The sequence below is a fragment of the Miniopterus natalensis genome, chromosome 11, assembly GCF_054644295.1.
Source record: "Miniopterus natalensis isolate mMinNat1 chromosome 11, mMinNat1.hap1, whole genome shotgun sequence".
Lineage (NCBI taxonomy): Eukaryota > Metazoa > Chordata > Mammalia > Chiroptera > Miniopteridae > Miniopterus > Miniopterus natalensis.
In genome coordinates, this window is record NC_142091.1 from 46868912 (window position 1) to 46890074 (window position 21163).

General features: G+C 50.7%; 1 protein-coding gene across 1 annotated transcript in view; it reads right to left on the reverse strand.

The window, feature by feature from the left end:
- The window catches only part of DKK3 (dickkopf Wnt signaling pathway inhibitor 3), a 40933-nt gene that overhangs the window by 11447 nt on the left and 8323 nt on the right, over positions 1 to 21163 (reverse strand). Inside the window, exon 3 of the mRNA XM_087822253.1 lies at positions 19708 to 19791. Coding sequence (XP_087678379.1) covers positions 19708 to 19791 — 84 coding nt within the window. The remainder of the gene's footprint in view (positions 1 to 19707; positions 19792 to 21163) is intronic.

Below are 21163 nucleotides of genomic sequence, written 5' to 3' on the forward strand. Positions count from 1 at the left end.
GCCGGGCCCTGCGCGCCCCAGGATGAGGGGTGGTGGTGCCGGGCCCTGAGCGCCCCAGGATGAGGGGTGGTGGTGCCGGGCCCTGCGCGCCCCAGGATGAGGGGTGGTGGTGCCGGGCCCTGAGCGCCCCAGGATGAGGGGTGGTGTGCCGGGCCCTGAGCGCCCCAGGATGAGGGGTGGTGTGCCGGGCCCTGAGCGCCCCAGGATGAGGGGTGGTGGTGCCGGGCCCTGAGCGCCCCAGGATGAGGGGTGGTGGTGCCGGGCCCTGAGCGCCCCAGGATGAGGGGTGGTGGTGCCGGGCCCTGAGCGCCCCAGGATGAGGGGTGGTGGTGCCGGGCCCTGCGCGCCCCAGGACGAGGGGTGGTGTGCCGGGCCCTGCGCGCCCCAGGATGAGGGGTGGTACAGGCTGTGAGGGAGAGGAAGTTCCCTCCCAGACTCAGGGCTGTTCTCCGCCCCGCGCCTCCTGAGCAGAGGTGGTCTGACAGAAGAGCGGACGGTGGGGACCAATCGCCCTGATTTTCCCAAGACTGAGGGCTTCCTAAGGTGAAGGCCGTGCAGTGCCAACACCAGGAAAACCCAGGGCACACCGGGGGAGCGGGCACCTGGTGAAAGTGTGGTCACCTCCACACTTCTCTCTCCAGCTCTGCTGCTACACCCACCACACTGCTGGGCGACACCTGCTTTCTCCACCCCTCAGGGCTGCGTTGGGGCAGCTTGAGGGCGAGAGCGGGGCTTCGAGGCCCACGTCAGGCCTGAAACAGGTTCCCTTACACGCGGGGTAATCTTGGGGAAATTACCGAGCCTCTCCGTGCCTCAGTTTCCTCATCTGGGCAACCTCGTGAGGCTGTTGCACAGATTAAAAGAGATAACAGGTGCGTGCTTGGGACAGTGCCAAGCCCCAGGTTGCACCCCAGGGTGCATCTCCATCTGTACCGCTGAACTCCCAGCAGTTCAGCAGGACCCGTGGGAAGGCTCGAATGACCTTCCAAGTGTGAGTCTGGGCCAGTGGACTGCATTCTGTTAATGAACAGTTTTCCTACTGAAAAGGTGCAGTGTCAGGTCCAGCCAGGCTCTGGGCCCATCACCGCAGGACAACCACCTGCTTCACCCCAAAGCCCTAAGCTCTGGGGGAAGGCAAGAGGGAGGAGGGCAGTCACACCGAGCTGCAAGGGGGCTCAGGCGGGCATTCCACCCAGGACAAGAGGGCAAGGACAAGGACAGACAGACAATGCAACTGCCTCTGGGCGCTGCCTTCCAAGGCGAGCAAGGGCAGCCCCATTTTATAGTCGAGGAAAGCGAGGCAGTGAGATGAAGTCACTCATAAGGTCACGGGTAAGAAGCGGCAGGGCCCGCACTGGCCAAACCCACCCGGTGGTCTGTGGAGATAGGGGTGACCCCCGGAGCAGGCAGCCGGGGCCCAGGCGGGGTAGCAGGGGGCTGTGTGAGACAGGGGGCCTGGGGGAGGGCAGAGGAGGGGGGCTGCCAGCTCTGCCTCTGAGGGACGGCAGGGTCCCCAAGGCTGGGCCCTGGTCCAAGGTGCGTAGAGGGTTGGGAGGTGCTGAGGGAGTGCGGGAGGAAGTCTCCCCTTCGTTCACAAATCAAGCCAGGTTCTCAGGTGCCCCAGAGTCCTTTTTGACCCTGGAAGCAGGCCAATGACAGGAACCTGTAAAACACACGTTTGTCTTGCACACAGAAGGGCCCCCCAGCCTCTCCGGGGAGACTGCACTGGAAACTTTCCGTCAGCTAAGGGCAGGCAGGGGCCCCCAGCCTCACCACGGGTTCTGGCCTGACCCACGATGCAGAGCCTGCCCTATGGAAAAACCCAGGCAGGAGCCAGGAGCTGATGCCAGCTATTATTATCCTGAAGCCCCGATGTCTGCAAAGCCTGAGTCTCCTGGGGCGGCTCCAGCCGATTGTTTTTCCCCCAGCCACACAGCCCTGAAAGGAGAATGCCCCCTCCAGCCACGCTGGGCATCCAGGTAAGGAGATGGCTCACCCCCACCTCTTAATAGTCCTGGAGGCTGCCCTCCTCCTGCTCCCTCCCCCAACATACACGGCCCCAGGCCTCACTCTCTGGGGGCCCCTCCCTCCACCAGCCTCCTGGGGAGACCTTCGGGGATGGAGAGGGGGTGATGCAGAACAGGGCCTGTTTCCTCCTCCAGGGACCCTGTCCCGCTGCCAGGCCACACTCACAGAACTTCCCAACACTTTCTTTAAGCCTCAGTGACGTTGCCTTTGGCAGGCTCACACCACATTTGATTCCAAAGGAAACCTCTTCATGTGCCCAAGTCCTCTCTAGCCAGATGAGTGCTGTTGCCCCTCCTGAGTGAGAAGCAGTGGAGGGGGCCCTCTCTCCCCTCTCCCACCCCATTCCAAAGGCAGACAGTGGGGGGACTACTGGGCCTGGGTCTGCCATTCACCAACACACCGAGGACCCAGTTACCGAGCCACACACAGAAGACAGCCGCTGTTCAAGTCATCAGGAGCCTGACCGGAGCCTCGGGTTCAAAAGCACCAACCATGTTAGGGCACCCATCCTGCAGCACCCCACAACTGTAGTGGCAAAGAAGCTGAGCTCCAGACACCAGACTGTCTCCCTCTCCACCAGGCTCCCTGCTGCAGATCAAATTATTTCCCTAAAACACACACCTGATGACGCATGTCCCAAATTTAATTGTTGTGAAAGCCACTCCTGCCCAGGGGCCCTGGAGAACACTGAGGTTGGACTAATTCAATCAACACCTAATGGGAGGAGCCGGGCTGCCTTCCAGGCCTGAAGAATGGGCCACTAACATAATAAAATAATGTGACAAAAGTGGAGTGAGTGAAAAACCAGGTGTGTACTCTGGCGACCTGGGAGAGGGGCCTGGGGTTTGATCACTGGGAACTCTGCTATGGCTGCACCTGGAACCCATGAGCTGCCCTCAACAGGAGCCGCCTCCCAAGGCTTAGTTCTTACTCAGCAACCTTCAGACAACCAACCTGGCCCTTAACTTTGCACGGTCAGCCTCCAACATGCTTTCAAGTCTGATTTCCTGACCCACCCAAGACCCAATCCTAGTCCCTGCTTCCAGAATGCCCTCACTGATTCATCTTTAAGGGGCAGCACAAATGTCTCCTCCTCAATGAAGTCCTCCCTGACTCTCCCCACTGGGCAACTGTCTCCTGTCTCCTTGGTGCCCCCTCACCCCCAGTCCTCAGTATCCTCCCCAGTAAAAGGTGGGTGAAAATAGCATTATGTTCAGGCTCAGACGACCAACAGGTGCTTATAGGGCTTGTTAAGAGTCACACTGGGAAAGCCCAGATTCAGGCTGGGGGGCAATTTTCTCTCAGCAATCTCAGGCAGTTATTTAGAACAAGAAGGCCAATTCCACATCCCTCTGCTCGGTAACATTGGCTCAGTGGCTGATTTCATGAATTCTTTCATATCCACTTTGACCCTCTCTGGCCTTGCCTACTCTATAGTCTCTTCGGCCTTCTTGGCTGCTCTCCAGGCCAAGCAGGTTTGACGTCATTTTTCCTTGGCTGGACAACTCCCCCCTCACTGCTCAAGGGCCTGGCAGGACTGGCATTCCTATGAAGCCAAGTGATTTGTCATAAAGTCTCAGTCCTTGTTGATGTTGAGTCTCTGGGGTCACCTGCTAGAGGTGCCCCTGTGGTTCTGGTTGGTGTCTGAGAAAGAGGCCACCCCCAACCCCAGCCTTGACCCCATGGTGCTGGAAGGGAGGCCCATGGGGAGGGCCTTTCTCTCTTTTAAAATAAATATTCTGGGTAATGAACAGTAGGCACCAGAGGGTGTCGGTAGGCCAGCTGGGCTCCGCTATGTCTGCGGAGCCATGAGTGTTCCTTGACTGTAATGTGTCAGGGCCTGGAAGGAGATGCAGGGGGAGAGTGCTTCAGGAATTGTGACCAGCCCTCCTGGGGGAGAGGACGGGCCTCCCAGGAAGAGGGGGATCTGGGTGTCACAGCGAGAGGTCTCCTAGGAGACGGCTCTAGGAAGTCGTGGCAGGAATGTCTATGGGAAGGCAGGTCTTGGCTCTTGTTTCTCACAAGCTTTTTGTCCTTGGTCCAAAGGGCTTTATCTGCTTTGCGCCTTCGGACCTCTCACCCACAAACTCAGCCACCTCAGGCAAATCTCCGCCACCCTCCGCCTCCACCACCCGCCGCCTCCCCGTTCTAGAGGGACTGAAACAGCACCTGGCGCGTCCCCTGGCCTCCAGTGCTGCCAGGCATCGGCCACTTTTTGCATCACACGCAGCAGCCAGAATCGGAGCTCCCCTCGGGGCAGGCACCCGCCCCAGACAAACAGCACTTGGCCTTGGAGGACAGTGAGCTGTGGCCATGGCAGGGGTGTTCTGGGTCTTTACACTTGTGGCTTAGGGGAGACCACGGCCTGTGCCTCGGGTTACAGGCCAGGATGACGCTCCCATCAGGGCCTTGTGGGGCAGCCACAGCTTTGTGTTTCCACCCTCAGAAATCTCCTTACTTCTAACAAAGCAATTAATAGCATTAAACTTAGTCACATTCACCTCCTTTACCTGCACCCAACAAGCCTGGCATTGTTCACACGACTGGCTGTGTGGCTCCTTCATTCATTCAGGGGAAAGAATTCACTCAAGTGCAGAAGCTGAAGGGTAGAAGGAGGGTAGGTTTCGGGGAGAGGTACAAGCGTCTGCTTATGCTTTTCAGTGATTACAGAAAGCTCCTGAGAGTGTTCTTCTCAGTTAGATCTGGGTATATTCAGGACCCTCCCGCCGTCATTGGGGATGGAGCTTCTCCGTGTTTACTCAGTTGGTTTCTTGTTAACTCTTTTCTCATGAGTCAGTGAGCCGACTTGGCCTAACCCAACCCCTTCAAATCGCTTTTCTTTTGCCTTGGGAAGAGAAAGTAATAAACGTATCATGTCCCTGCTACTCTTAGCTAACTTAGAGACAGTGCCTCTGCACAACCTAGTTTCTCCGACGCTGGTCCTGAGAGACTCAGTCCCTAGGCACGTACACTGGAGAGCACTGGGGAACGATGAACCTACACCTCTTGTCTCTCCTTTGTCCATCCCATAGGCTTGGGCCTGGGCTCTCCAGTGGAGCAGGTGAAGTCTTCTCTAAGGAAAAACAGGCTCTAGGGGTATGGCATGTGGTCCCTCCTGACACATCAGAAACATCCAACTGGATGTTTTGTCTGGGTTCTCAGGCCAGGCCGTTGGCGAAACAGGCCTCAGAGTGAGAGGAGGTCGGGAGACCCCTCAGAAGGCAACTTCACACTTCCGAGCTGCAGCCAAGACCTCTGGCCTTCCCTTCCCTAACCTCCGCTGGAGGCCTAAGCAACGACAGTCTGCAGGCTTCCCACCTGGACCACGGGGGTGTCCAACAGCAGATCTGAGACCACCTGGGCACTCCTACCTCTGAGACTGGGCCCTGACCCCAGCACTGCTGGTGATCAGAATTTGTTCAAACTTTCATTTCCTGAAATTGGGTCTTCACAGTCCTCAGGGTTCTAACCACCTGAATGGAGGCTGGCATTCCCTGGGAAAACTGGGGTTCAAGTCCCATCTACAATGGTGGGGATTCCACTCCAGGGAACTCAACAGACAAATTCCCTTCAACAGCCTCCCCTCTGCCTGAGAGGCCATGTCTAAACCTAAATGATCAGGAGGCCCCAGTGTGGGCACTGGCCACCCGCTGGGGTCTTAACCTTTCTTGTGCCGTGGGCTCCTGTGTCAGCGGCACCAGGGCCACAGGCCCCTGCTCCGAACAATGCATGTAGGTGAATAAAGGAAAACATACGATTGCAAAGGAAAGTGATTACACTGTATACAGTTATCAAAATATTCTGAGATACAGTGTTATTTTTCTTTGTGTGTTTTTTCCCTTAGTCCCACCTGAGGATATGTTTATTGATCTTAAAGAGAGAGGAAGAGCGAGAGGGAAACACTGATCGGCTGCCTCCCGTACTCGCCTTGACCAGGGATAGAAGCACAACTGGGTATGTGCCCTGACCAGGAATGGACCCCGCAACCTTCTGGTGCGTGGGAGACAATGTTCTAACCAACCGAGCCACGCCGGCCAGGGCAAGATACAGTGTTTTACAGGCTTCTTGTCTCACACTCTGAATAGTAAGATCTACCAGCAGGTCTGACAGTGATCTTAATTTCTAAGTAGCAATGAGCATAAATGCTATTTAAAGACATCGGCAACTACAGAGAATATGAAGCTATCTGTGATTTCTCTTGGGAACAAAAGTACTGTTAGTTATACTGTGGTTTGCTGCCTATTTTAAAGATTGGGGGAAGTTCTGCTTTAACTTAAAAGTCAGGGGAAACAAGGGTGCGTTTCTTTCCCCATGACTCTACGCAGGTTAAGAAGGTGGCTTTACGGCATTGCCAAGGTCAAGAACCACTGCTTTAGCGCCTACGATCTATCACCCACTTTTAAAAATACATCTCAAAGAATTCCTTCAATTTCCTTTAAAAAAAATAGGAAAAGAAGAACGTTTAAATCAACACAAAACAAACACAAAGTTGTTTTCCCCTCTGCAGAAAAAAGTCCCTTTCCCAGGCCACCGCCAGACGGCCGGGTGGGAGAACCAGCTGGCATTCACCCTGGGCCTCGAATGAGCTTCCAGCTCAGCCCTGGCCTCCGTCCTGCTCTTGGCAATGATCCTCTCTCCCCCCAGCACTGCCCACAGTTCTACCACAGTGGGGACTAAAAGGGGGCTTGTGGAATTGTTAAACCTTTTAAGTCTCAAATCTTTTATGTTAATGAGCCTGGAAAAAGCCTTAATATGTTTCAGGCATGAAAAAGCATGCTTTGGCCTCATTTTGCGCACAAGCAGCCACGTCTTATTTGCGTCACCTTGGTGAGATGGCAGGGAACACGGAAGGAAAGCTTCAGCTGTGTGCAGTGGTGTAGGGAAGGTGGTCTGGGCACACCGAGACACCCCAGACATCCTGGGGCCACCCATCATCCCCATGGCCCCAGCGCTGTCCCCTAAGGTGCCAGCACCAAAGCCTGCCCATACCACCCAGTCTGCTCCAGCTCTCCAAGCCCAGGCCAGGCCAGGGGCTACAGAAAGGACCCGCTGCCCCCACAGTGGGCTCCCTGAGTTTGCTTCCTTCCTCAGTTCCCCTTGCTGGCCAAGCCTGGGTAAGTCATTTAATAACACTGGGCTGCAGTTTCCTCATCAGTAAAATAGAGAAGATATAACCCAACCAACGCTATTGCCGGGAAGATTACGGGCGATGAGTGTGTCCATACACCAATGACTATTGGTGAGTCCTGTCTGACCTGTCGTAAGGTGTGTGACACAGCAGGAGTCTGGGCTTTGGAGTCAGACTTGTTTCCGAATCCCACCTGTGCCGCTCACTAGCCGTGCGAACCTGGCAGGTCACTCTGCGCTTCCTTTTATGTAAAGCGGGACTAGTCCCCCGTTTGAGGTGGGTTTGGTAAGAGCTAAGGAAAAGAACATATATGAAATGGTCACAGGTGCTCAATGAATATTAGTTTTCTTTCCTTCCTCTCACCCTCTGAATCCTAGCAAAACTGTCAGGGGGAGGGGATCCAGTACCGAGTGCGATGCGGCCTTCGACTTGGCCTTTCTGCTGCACGGTGTGTTCTCTCTGGGAAAGGGGGTCCCTGGAGACATCATCGGGCAAATCGGGGCTCCGGGAGCATAGAAAAAGCAGAAGGGTGCTGGGCGGGAAACATATGCATGTGGGGCTGAGCCTACGTCCTGCTGCTTCAGGGCTTGAGAAGGGTGGAGCCTGCTGACCCCTGCCCGCCTCGACCACCCCACGGGGGAAACCGCCAGCCTGGGGCACAGATCCTCCCCCATCTTCCAGCCAGGACATGTCTCACCCTAACCCCTCTTCTCGAGGAGGCGGGCTCTCTCTGCCTTTTGCACCTGCTCCCTCTTTGGGGAAGCCCTGGATTATGACGATGGAAAATTCAGGCTGTTTCCCTGTGGCTATATTTGCCACATCACATCACTGAACGTGTCAGTGGCCAACCTCTTCAGATAGGAGCACAGCCACCCACTTAAAATACTCCTCTCCAGGGGCCTAGAATGTCGCTCTTGAGTGGCAACAGGTCCCATCCGATCACAGGTGAGAGCAAAAGTGGGTGAGACATTCCACAGTTCCCTAACCACCCTCCTCTGATGCTGTCGCCTGGGGACCCGAGGGGCTCTGTCATCCCTGGGAGGGAGCGAGCCGTGTTTACTCGCTTTTCATTTGGGGTGTTTTGGGGAGGGGGTGTTTAATGACTTGATATAAATGACAGCAACATAGCCAGGTAGTGGAAGGTCCATGGTGGCATCTTCAAAACCACCCGGGATTTGGGCTATAAACTTTCATGACTTTTTCTATCAGAAATATATCTTTTCATTGAAAAGGCCAAAATTTCTATCTGGGTTCACATTCCAGTTCTTCTATTCAGCATCTATCCTGACTTTAACTTCCCTGAACTCCAGTGTCCTCATCTGTAAAATATTTACTTCTCAGTATTATAAGGATTAGAAAATAAAACATGTAAAAACACCTGGTATACAGCCCAACAAATGGTAGGTGTTCATTAATGTAGATCAGTGACCTTTAACTGGTGTGCCGTAAAAAATTTTTAAACATTCAATAACTGACTATTTAGTCAGGGGCACTGACCACTTTTCCATTAGATTGTCAAATTAAAAAAATGATAACAGCCAACACAGCAATAGCCATCTGGCATGAACTATAAATATATAAGTTATATAATAGAGTTGTACCTTACTGGTCATGTTGCATAATGAGGTTGCACCTGACTGCTTAATTCTTAGTACCAGGAAAAAAAAATAAAAAAATAAATAAAAAATTTTATATATATATATATATGAAACATTTTTTTAAGTTACTTTGGAGCAAAAAGGGTAGGTGATTACTATTATTAATTATTTTTGTAAATCAAAAATCAAAATTATACCTATTTTTTGTCATATCGGCAAAAAATATATTTTTTTGTGTGCCGCAGAATTTTAGTAGTTTATGTGTGCCATGAGATGGAAAAAGTTGAAAATCGCTGATGTAGATAAATGAATGAATGAATGAGAGCAAAACACAGAAAAAATAATTTTTCATGCAAATAAAAGTCGTCATAATGGCAGCTCTTTGCTGAATCTTATCTTTAAGGATTTCTGCTTCTGTTTATATTCCCCAAGTCACTCCTTGGTCATACAGTTTTCATCCATGAATTTGTTCATTCGACTGCTGAGCGCCTACCCCGTCAATACAGAGGTGAGCACGACAGACACGGTCCCTGCCTTCCCAGGGTTCACAGCCTTCCAGACACTCCTCGTGCCACCACTTGATGAATTGCTGATTTTGCTCCCTGGGCCTCAGAAGACCCTTCTCCATTGGTCGTAACCATCTTTCTCAGCATTAGGCAGAAGATCTTCCCTGTTACCAATCTAATGAGATGTCACAGAAACGGTGGCACCTAGACCCTGCTTCCTGAACAGGAAACTCCAGGTCCACAGTGTATTAAAGACTGAAGTGAACTGGTCCCAACAGCCGCATGATTTGAAGGACATTATGGGCCTTCCCATCTCTGTTTTCTCATCTGTAAAATAAGAGGTCTGGGGCGAAGCAGGGGTAAGAAATGGATCTCAAACACAGTGCTCCCCTAACTGATTATCTGTTTGAAGTGCCGAGTAGTCTCAAGTTCTGAGCTCTGTCTGGGCTCATCAGGAAAGAACTGCAATTGATTAGCGATGTCTGCCCTGGCACGGTGGTGGGTGGGTGGCCGTGTGTGCGCCACATGCTTTTATCCCTGGTCTATAGGAGCTCAAAGAACCCTGTGAATTCTGCCACTTGTAATTCTGTGACTCAGTGAAATTGCTTTATCTTTGGCAGGAGGCCTGTCTCAACACACATCTTCTTCATGTGTGGTCCAGCACCTTAGCCACTATCACCTGAGAAACTTTCTCAGTTACTATGTTTCAAGCGACAGCAACCTTACAACAAAATAAACATATTTTCTGGTCACATTCGTATTCAATACATTACTGCTTCCTGCCCTCAAAGGTCCAAGAAATTAGGGTCAGAAAGGAGAATTTACATTTATTGAGCATCTATTAAGTGCCAGGTACCTTCCACACATTGTCACTTATTTCTAAAACACTTGCCTGGGACAGTCACTAACTCCTCCTTACACGGAGCAGGAACCAGTGCTCGGAGCAGTGGACGAAGCTGCCCAAGGAGCAGAGATTCCAACCTGTGGCACTTCGGACTCCAAATCACACTGTGCTGTCTTCCTACAACAGACCAGACGTCTCATTTATTCTTTCTCTTCCAGGAGGTGGAGGGGAAAAAGGAAACTGACAGCAGGTCTGGACAGAGAGATGAGATCTGGGCAAACACTTAGGTGACTCAATCCCTACCCATCATTTTACCTACAGTCGGCTGGGGATGGGACCAACGTGGACATTCCTGCCTGATTCAGGACCAGGTCATCTCATCAGATCTGGGGTATGACCGTGAATTCAGAGAGCACTGAGCATGTCCCGCTGCATCCCGAACCCCATCCTGATCGAGCTCCCTTCCACTGACCCTGACTTTGACCCAAGAGGAGGAGAGGGAATGACTGAGGCCTCCACTGGCATTGCCCTCGGGCCCTCCTCCCAGGAAGCCCTCCCTACCACGGGCGGGAGTTTAAAAACCGCCACCACCACCACCAAACCCTTTTCCTGGAGGCCTGAACCCTTATAGGGAAGTAGGAGCCCCCCAAGCCTGTGGATTCTTCTAGGAGACCATGGGGGGGGGGGTCATCCAGGAGGGGGTAAAGGGGGCATAGATTCCTAATGATAAAAAAAAATGACGTCTTTGGAGACCAGAGATGAATCTCCCAGATGCAGCCCAAGCCTGTGCCCACCCAGCCTGGGGCAGTTTTCCGCACATTGGGTGGAGGCCTGGGTGTGGGCGAGAACCTCTGACCAGTGGTGTCAGTTCCACCTCGAAGCCACCCCACGAGACTGTGACTGCCACCTAGCAGAGGCAGCCCTTGGGACCAGTGTTGAGGAGACTCTGCTTTGACCGAAGGCAGCGGACCCAGGCATTTTTGTACAGCCCTTCAGCTCAAATTTGGGTCCTTGAGGCCCTGAGTTCGTACAGTCACGGAAAGGAGGTAAAAAAAATATACGTCCCACCTCATGCTCCACTGGCGGGAATGTACAGTGCTGCCACTGTGAAAAACAGTCTGGCAGGCCTTCAAAAAATTAAAAATAGAATTTTGATATGATCCAGCAATTCCATTTCTGGGTATATACCCAAAAGAATGAAATCAGGGACTCAGATATTTATACATCCATGTTCATAGCAGTATCATTCCCAACAGCCAAGAGGTGGAAACAACTCGAGTGTCAATTGATGGATGAATGGAGACCAAATGTAATGTATATATATGAATATTGTTCAGCCTTAAAAAGGGAGATTCTGACACATGCTACAACATGCATGAACCCCTGTGCTCAGTAAAATAAGCCAATCGCAAAAAGACAAATACTGTCTGAGTCCTTCAGATGAGGTCCCTAGAGCAGTCACATCCTAGAGACGGCGAGTAGAAAGCAGCGGGGCGCTGGGGAGGGAGGCGGTAGAGAGTCGCTGTTAGATGAGGACAGTATTTCAGTTCTGCAAGATGGAAAGAGATTGTTCACACAACAATGTGAAGGGCTTACTACTGAACTATATGTTTAAAAATGGTTGGCGTGGCAAATTTTACGTTACATATTTTATCACAACTTATAACAATGTTCCATTAAGAGCATGGGTTTTGGAAGTTTTGGAATCCTTAACACCTAAGTGATTTGCTCCCCCCCCCTTAGTACTGGCTCTGCCACCCAGCTCTGCTGTATAACTTCTCTGAGCCTCAGTTTCTTTATCTATAACATGGGGCCAAAAGGGCATCTGCCTCGCATGGTTGCCGTGCAGGTTACGTGAGGGGAAGCTGGTCAGATACAAGCACAGTGCCTGGCACGCAGCAAGGGCCCAGTGAACGGCAGTTCTTATCTTCACCATCATCTATTACTATTATTGTCATTATGATCATTAATTATTATTGAGCACTTAATCTCATCACTGATGGTTTGTCTAAACAGTTACCAGGATTTAGCCTGAAAATGAGAAAGAGGCAGCTTTGGAGAGGGGGTGGTTAATTTGGTTACTTTCTGAGTCATAGTGACCACATGAGGGAATATTGCGGTTCTTGATATTATTTTAAAAACAAAACAAAATGGACTTGCAAGCTTTGTGAGTTTTTCAGAACACTGCCAAAGATCAAGGAAGGGCAGGGCCACATCTTACAGCCAGATGCAAAGGCCCCGTGCAAATGCTGTCCGGGCTGGTCTGGAAGGATCCCAGGCTCTGAGAGCAGCACAGCCACAGACCCGAAAAGGGAGCTGCTCAGCCCCAGGCCGCTCAGACACCACAGAACGGGGCTTGTTCTGCAGCCATCAGCCTAATGAGATTTCAAGTTCAATCACTGTCACTTATCTGGCCTGCCTACTGGCACCACACAAAAGCAGAGTGTTCTGTTTTTAACCTAAAGTTTCCAGATTCCAGGCCCCAAAGCCAGACTTTCTAAAGGGCGTAAAGGACCCAGGCCTCGAGCTTCAGCAGGATTAAGTAAAACTCTCTCCCCACCAACGCATCTGCCTTCCAAACCACGTCTTCCTGGCTCTTTCCTCCGGACACTGTGCAGAGCCTCAGGAGGCTACGCACACAGTAAGGGCGTGATAGAGCATTCAGACGCAGGATGTGTTCCTAACTCAGCATGCATTTCTAACTCCTTGGCTGGGCTCTCAAAGCCCTTCCTGATCTAATTCCTGCCCCTTTCCGGCCTCATCTCTGCTCCCTCAAGCATACTCCCAGCTCTGGGATTCTAAACTGCACAGAATTCCGCAAACATGTTCTTATTTCCACATGCTTCCTTGACTGTGAACAAAGGAGTCTTCTGCAAGAAATGCCCTTCCTCCCCACAATGGAGAATTCTTAGACATCATTCAAAATACAACTTCACTGCCACCTCTTCCAGGAAGCCTGCCAAACCATGTGAAGGGTCCAAGGGTGTACTTGCAAGGTGACAAGTAAGCCTTGCATGGTTTCATGGATGCCAGCAGACGACATGAGACTCCTGGGTCAGGGACAGAGGACTTTATTGCTGACAGCACGGAAGTGGCAGGAACTTCATGTTTTCAACAGATCCCCTGCCCCCAACCCCCCGTGGCAACACGGAGGGGTCCAGGTGGATGCTGAGCCTGAAGTGGGGATGCACCACAGCTGAGGAATGTCAGGCTTAGAGAACCCAAATTGTTTACAGCGGGCTGCAAGCAAAGGAGGGACAGCTCTCTCTGCCCTCCAAGGCTGCTTGCTGTACAAACGTCTTTGAGAAGATAATCTGGAACAAAAGGGCAATTAATGCCTCTGCTTATAAAATGAGCAGAAACGCCAGAGACCGTGACGGATCACCTCCCAACAAGTCTTCCCGGGCCACCTGACCAGGCGCCCGCACAATGCTCTGCGCGGCATGTGCCTTAGGAGCTAGGAATCCACGTGGGGATGGTCTGGGTTTTCTGGGCACTCCGAGCCTGGTGCTCTCTTTTACATTTATCTGCTACACATGCAGTAAGTGCTCAGTGAATATGCAAATAAATGAATGTGCTAATTAATTAATCAATCCTGGGAATTCTGACAGTGTGGTTTGGGGTAATCTAGAATGACAACGCGCGGCTGACACTGACTGACTGCTTACTCTTGCATCCTAGGCGCTGCGTGGTGTTTTTACCTGGATTATTTTACTTTATCCTCATGACAACAGTGTATGAAGGGACTTTTATTAATCCCATCGTACGTATGAGGAAACGAAGGTCTTAGAGCAGGTAAGGAGCTTAATCAAAGTCACACGGCTCACGAACAACAGAGCTGCAGGCTGAACTCGCCTGCCTGTGAACTTAGCTACCCTACTGAGTGCTCCTCCGACCAGGAGGCATCCAAGCATGGGGTTGGGGTGTGTGGGGGGGTCAGGGGAGAAGGGGGAGGGACGTGCCTGTCTGTATGTGTTTACAGGGTGGAGGCAGAAGCTTGCATGTCACCGTCACCTACTCCTGGAGTGACTCGCCCGTCAGCCACCTCACATGGACACTGAGCACTCAGGCAGTTCCCACCGGAACTTCACACCTTCCTAATCTGCCCCACACGGGGGCAGGGGGCGCTTGCTCTTGGGAACAGCCCGGAGTGCCAAAGTTCCCTTTCACCCTGAGAAAGGGAGGAAGGGATGAGACGACTCTGTGGAGCATTCTATGTTTGCTACAACCTACAGTCCTCAAACAGCTGTTCCCCTTGGCCTTACTCATAATCAAAGAAAGGGAAACAAAAAGAAGATATAAATAATCACCCACTGTAACACTCCCTGTAGGGGAGGGTTGGTGAAACACAGTCTCAGAAATTGCTGCTAAGAGTAAAATTACTGTGACCGTTCCAGAGGAGAATGTGGCAGTATCTCTCAAAGTTTTAGATATGCACCCTCTGACTTAGCAATTTAATTTCTAGGATCAGCACAGTAGAAATTCTTATAAAATCATTCAAAAATATAGATAGATGTCTATAGCAAAACTGTAAATAATTCCCAACCTCTTTTTAAAACATTCAAAAAGTATAGATATCTATAAAGGAAAAGCCTCTGCAAATTTCAATTTCTCCAGAGATATCTGCTATTAATGATTTAGTATATATTTTGTGAAACTTTTTTAATGCATACTTTTTTCTAAAAAATGAGATATTTATACATACTGTATACATAAGGTATTTTTACTTGCTTAATATAGTATAGACGCTGCTCTGCAATTGCTTTTTACACTTAATGTTTTATTGAAGACATCCTTTTATACCAACTTATATGAAAGTCACTTATTAACTTCACACTATTGATTTGGGATGTGGAATTATGTATATTTAATGACTTCCTTCTTAAAGGATATTTAAGTTGAGGAGAGTGCGATTTAATATAGCCTGGTTATAGCGCAAAAAGAAATGCCTACATTTGCTTCATTTACTTGGAGATTGTTTATCCATTTCTCAGAATGATCCAGAGCTCAATTTTCCCTATAATTTCTTTCCACTGGGTTAAGGCATGAGGGCCTTATGCTTAGCCAGAAATCACAAAGTCAACTCAAAATATAAATCTGGAAACACAGATGTACCCAAATGTCTGGTTACAGGACTGTGGAAATGCATATTCACACAAGACGACGTCATCACTCTTAAAACCACAAGCCTGCTGTTCTCTATAGAAACCAGTATACATCCTGCCAACCTGAGGCCCGCCCGCCAGCACCTGACCATCACCTATCCTTCTTGTCATTCATCATGGCCCATCTTTTCTTCTGTTTGTATCCCTAACACCCACACCAGACACATTCCACTGGCAAAGACAGCAGGCGAGTCAGCCCTGTGGCTAGGAACACAGAGCTTCTGGTGAAGCGCATCCCTCAGAGGGCGAGGCAGGGCCCTGGAGAGCTGAGCCCCAGGCTGCAAGCATCAGCGGGGAGAGGCCTGCGGAGTCCTTAATGCCCTTAGCTTCCGGGCACATTCATTCTTTTGGCAGTAGGTTGCTGGGAACCAGGGGAGAAACCAATTAGAACTCAGATTTAAATACTTTTCAACAATAATAAGCCTTTGACACAAAGAGCTTTTATAAACCTTACCTAATTAGATCCTCACCCAGTTTTGTGAACTAGGGATTATTAGCCCCATTTTATAAATGAAGAAGCAGACTCATAGAGGACAGAGCGTGTGAGGATCAGGGCAGGGTCTGAGCATGGGTCAGCCACCCCTGCTGAGCAGGGCTCCCTACGAGGCAGGGACCTTAGGGAAGTGGGGACTGACTGAGTTTCTCGAACAGGCCTTCCCCTAGAGAATCCCTGTTAAAATAAACTCTCAGTGACTTGGCATCATGGTGCTCTCTGCCATTCCGCTGAGTTGATAATGCCCCAGCATCAGAAATCAGGGCGTAGGGAGCAAACAAAGCCAGCACCCCACCTATGTTCACTCTGTGATGGATGGGTGGCTGGGGACCTGGGAGAACTTGAGGCCTCATGGAGAAAGGCTGTCGGTCAACACCCCTGCTCCTCCCACACTCCCGTTGGGCTCCCTGGGCTCTGAGGTGAAGGACGCTTACTGCTGGATGGAAAACCAGCAAACAAGTCCTGAGAGGTTCAGCCACAGTTTACCTCCCCACTTCTCCCAATCTTCAACACAAGTAACAGACAAGCGTCCTCACAAGAGAGGAGACATTGTGTTCACACTTGCAGAGAACTCCATTGTCACTGTCTACTGTGTCATGTCAAAAAAGCACTGTCACCAGGATCGCTCTCTGGGTCAAGGAAGTCTCTCTGGGTCACTCAAATTGCTACTAGCTGCATGATTTCGGTAGTGAAATTTCTCTCTCTGGGGCCTCAGAAGTCTTGACCAAGATCTTGGAGTTGGTTGTAATGTAATTAATGGAACCTTTAGGTACAAATGAGGTATGTTCAGCTAGAAAAACAAGTGGACCTACTCTTTCATATCATATTCTAATGCCCAAACCGAAAAGACAACAAGTGCACATGTGCTAAGCTCTGTAGCTGTGAGCTGTACTTTAATGAGAGGACATGTCCCTTCAAAATGGTGCCTTGGCTAATTGGGCCGGATTCTTCATATCTGGGGATGGGGTGCTATAAATAAAGCTTCCCCTTGATGCGTAATGGCCTGTCTGCTCTCCAGCTCCCCACGCACCGCTCTCCTCCTAACCTCACCCTGAGCGAAAGCGGCACCACATCCGTCGGCCACCCACCGGCCCGTGAAGGGCGACAGGCAGAGGGCTCCGCACAAAAGCGCCACAGGAAGGCGTCAGGCCACATCGGCGTCGCCAGTGCGCACTGTCCTTTCCCCGCTCCCATTTGAATGTAAAAACAGGCCAATGCCTCGTGCTAAGTTTTCTGGACAGGCATACGGCATGACTGTCTGTAACTTTCCATGGGCCTCCTCGGGTTACCATACATATTAACACACATACCAGCATGTGAAGAAAGGACAGTGGGGGGGTGCTTGGTGATTATTTCTAATTGGATTCACCTGGGAATTTTAAATGCTGGGGATTTAGCCCCCGTTTACAGTAACTGAAGATTGGAACAGCATATGGCGTCTGTCCTTCTGAATGGCAAGTCTCCTTTTTCCATTTAAGAGGAAGGTCTGTCAGCATGTAATGCATTTCAGAGCCAACTGTGAAAATCATTAAGCTATAAAACTATGGACTGGGACGGTGGTGACGATGTTCGACCCTCCGCACTCCTTTGGAGGCAGTCTAGCCTTTACAGCTTCCTACTCAGAAACGGGAGCTCTGCGTCTCCTAAAGACGCTGCTCAGCCGCTGCTCAGTTGTGTTAGGACCATAAGATCTGTTGAAGCGAAGAATTCAGTGGGCATCTGAAACCAGATCTTGCTTCTCTGACTTTTAGCAAGCACACTGGCAATGAGTGAGGCTCTGTGGTACGTGTGTCAGTGTTTCTGAGCATGACATCTCCGTCACAGGCAGCTTGAGAAGTCTCCAGTCTGTTCTCTAAAGGCCTGTGGGTTCTCCAGAAATTGGCCAGTCGAGCATCCGACGCCCAGGTCTCCCCTCTAGCCAATCAAATTGGAATTTATTCTCACAGAGGACCTCAGTGAGCTAATAACCCAAGGGCTTGAGCAGAAATCAAGAAAAACTTGGTGAGGCTCTGCCTTCTGGGTTCTAGGATCTATCTCTCCCTATCCACCTCCTGCATTCTCAGGACCATGCAGACGGGGGTTCCGACCACACGCTGCACAAAGGAGCTGCACATACGTCCCGCCTCACACAGTGGACGTAGCAGATGGCACATGAAGGTGTGGAGATTCTGGGCCTCCCAGCTGAGGCTATAGTACGGACACACGGACACACACGGCTGTGCACACTTGGGAAAGCTAGCCCAGACTCACCGGCTGCAGCAGACACGGGCAGGCTCTCTGACCCAAGCACACTCTTTGCATCTTTGAGACCTTGTCTCTTACCTGCTCATCATGATCCGAGCCTCAGTTCCCCCATCACAGGGCTCAAAACCTGACACAGGCATCTCACTTAGGGGGCACAGGGGAGGGATCTGAATGTTTCAGCAAACCTCTACCATTATGCAATCATGTGCTTTTTTTTAAAAACTTGAGGACAACAGCTGTTTTTCCCCCTCTAATTCCCAGCCCTGTGAGTTCTGTTTCCCTTGCCCTTCCCTCCCATGGCTTCTGCACAGGCCCTCCTTCCCTCATGGGGCCACAAACAGAGACTTAAATCTGGAATATCCTAAAGCTCTTCCCTCCGGGTACCAACACTGTGCCCTACAGCTGTTTGTTTTGCTTCCCTCTCTCTCTTTCCGACTTTGAAAGCTGGCCTCTCTTCCCTCCTGACCTCAGTCAAAGGATTGAGTCTTTGTTTCAAAGGTTTCTGTACTTTCAGAGTCGGGAGAGATGGTGAAAATCACCGCCTTGCGTGAAGATGGGGAAACCGAGGTGAACCAGCTTGCAAGTGACAAACTCATGCTTCTAGCCTCTTGGGCTCCTTTCATTTCACCACACAGCTTGCCCCCACTCCCACCCCCCAGGTCCCTTGAATGGTGAGTCACTAGCATCACACATGACCTACTGGACACTCCCTGCCCCCAGCCTGCAGTAAGCGTCTGAGCTCTGTGCCAAAAACAGGCAAAGATCCTGACTACCAGCCACATCAACACCACCTCCTTAGCTAATATACTGGTTCTCTCCCAGAGATAAGGCCAAGAGAGGCGAGGGAAAATCCTAGATCCCCTTGGAAGGCCAGGAATGTGTTTTGCACCTTAGAGATAAAGAACTCATAGCCGGAAGCTTGCGTAAGGCACCTGGGGACACAGAGGCTGGTCCCTGCAGTGTCCACAGAGGAGGCATATTTTTACTTCGGCCCATGTCACGAGGCAGTCGCCCTGACCATGCCTCATTAGGCATCTGCATCTTAAGCCAGCCACTTCTTTGAGAGGATTAACTGCAGGTGAGTCACCTTTGGGGGAGTCTGGAGACCAATGACTCTGATTGAGTCACTGTGCCCGGGTCTTCTTTTTGTGCAATGATGCCCCTCCCAACTGTAGGGCTCTATAATTCTATTTAGAAAATGCCTTTGGACTAAGCAACAGGCACCTAAGTAACAGGCATAATCACGAGGGGGCCAGAGCACGAAGCCTGGAGGGGGAGGACACCCCTTTCCCTTTAGGCCACTGGGTTCCACTTAAGGTTTTCTTGCTCTCCAACTGCCTGGTGAGGGCTGAAATTACACAAGGCGTGGGCCAGGCCATGGGCTTAGGGCATTCCATGCCTGGATGCACCAGGGTCCCTAATCAATGCACTTGGTACTTCCTTACTCCCCTTTCAAGGCTGAGATGGAGCCATGCAAATGGCAACTGAATTTAATTTCTCTATTATTTCCGATGCAAAGTGCCTGTTAGCAGGTCGCATCAGTCTGATCAGGAATTAGATGATCTTGGCAGAAATGAGGCGGGAAAGGTGCCTGAGAATCACCTCCCTCCTCCTGCCCACGGTCTGAAGCCTGGGTCGCCTTTGGCAGGGTACACGAAGGTGCATGCGCCTTGGGTGCGAGCACGGGGGATGACGACTCACGTGGTTCCTTTGGCCTTCTTCACCTCCCACGGACGTGATCACTGTCTCTGAAAAGACCGTTTGTCCAGTCTGGTTGTTGGTGATCTACAGTAGAACAGGCACAGTGAATGTGAAACAGAAGGAACTCTGGGCCAATCCCAGCACTTCCCAAACCCCCTACTTTCTGAAGGGGGGGCATCCGGCCAAGCAGACAGGCTGCCCCTCCCCCGTTTCTTCACTCTGCCAGCACCCCGTGAAGGCCCCCCCTCTGAGCAGTGACAATGGGTGTCACCGTCTGCCTGTCGGGGCTGCTGTGCGGAGGGCCGGGGCAGTCTGTGTGAAGCGCTCAGCACGGAGCCTGTCGCCCAGCAGATACTCAGTGTTAGCTGGTTTTGTCGTTCTGAGGGCTCGTTGCTTGAAACTCAACGTAAACTTTCTTTTCAAAAGCTACAGGTCTGGGTGTCTAATTGAATATCTTTCATGAGAAGCAAGCAGGTTTTAGCTAGGTGTCTAATTGAATATCTTTCATGAGAAGCAAGCAGGTTTTAGCTACAGCCACCCTGCTCTGGATTCTGGTGAACTGTTTTGTTTCATCAAGAAAGTACTGAAACTTAGCTCCATGAAGGACACACTCAGGTCAAAGACAGATGCCCTAGGATTACTGAAGGGACCCCTCAGATCCAGGAGGGTAAAGGGGGCCGTCAGATCAATGAAGGCATCACTCGGATCAATGGGGTGGCTCTCAGACCAAGAAAGGGGGCAGTTCGATCTATGAAGTGCACACTCAGGTCGATTGAGTTAGTCTCCGGCGATGGACCCCTGCATCACTAGTGTGTGAAGCTCCCCAGGTGAGTCCATGTGCAGCCACCTGTGAGAGCTAGATCAAAGCTCCAGAGAGCTCTAGACACTACCCACTATCAATGATATAAAGCCTCTGAGGACTGGGCTGGGGCTGGGAGGTTTTACAGGCTCCCCGGGTAATTCTGATACACACTGAGGATTGAAAACCAGTTGTGTATTTTGCCCTCCAGAGGATTATAGTCAAATGAGGGGGGAAAAATGACTTATTATGTGTGAAACTGTTGAGAAGTACAAGAAAGTCCATGTATGAATGGAGAAAAAGTAAATAAAAGACAAGAAACGATAAGAAAATATAAGTACTAAATATCTAATGATAAATAAAAATAATTTATATTAAAAAAAGGAAGTACTTAAGTAAAAAGAGAGACTTGGCCCAATATTCCTGTCTGTTGTCTGCCTCTGATTCTGCAACCGGGAGCAGGCACCTCAGAGCCAAGCCTTGGAGTCCTGATGTGGAACCCAGGCCATTCCTGCCCCATCAAAGGCCATGTCTAATGTTTAGGTTGATGATGAAGAACAGAAACGTTGCTGACTCGAGAGCTGGGAGATCTGTAATCTTTGAGCCTTGGCTCAGCTGCCAACAACTGTCTAGTATGCAACCTGGAACAAGTCGTTC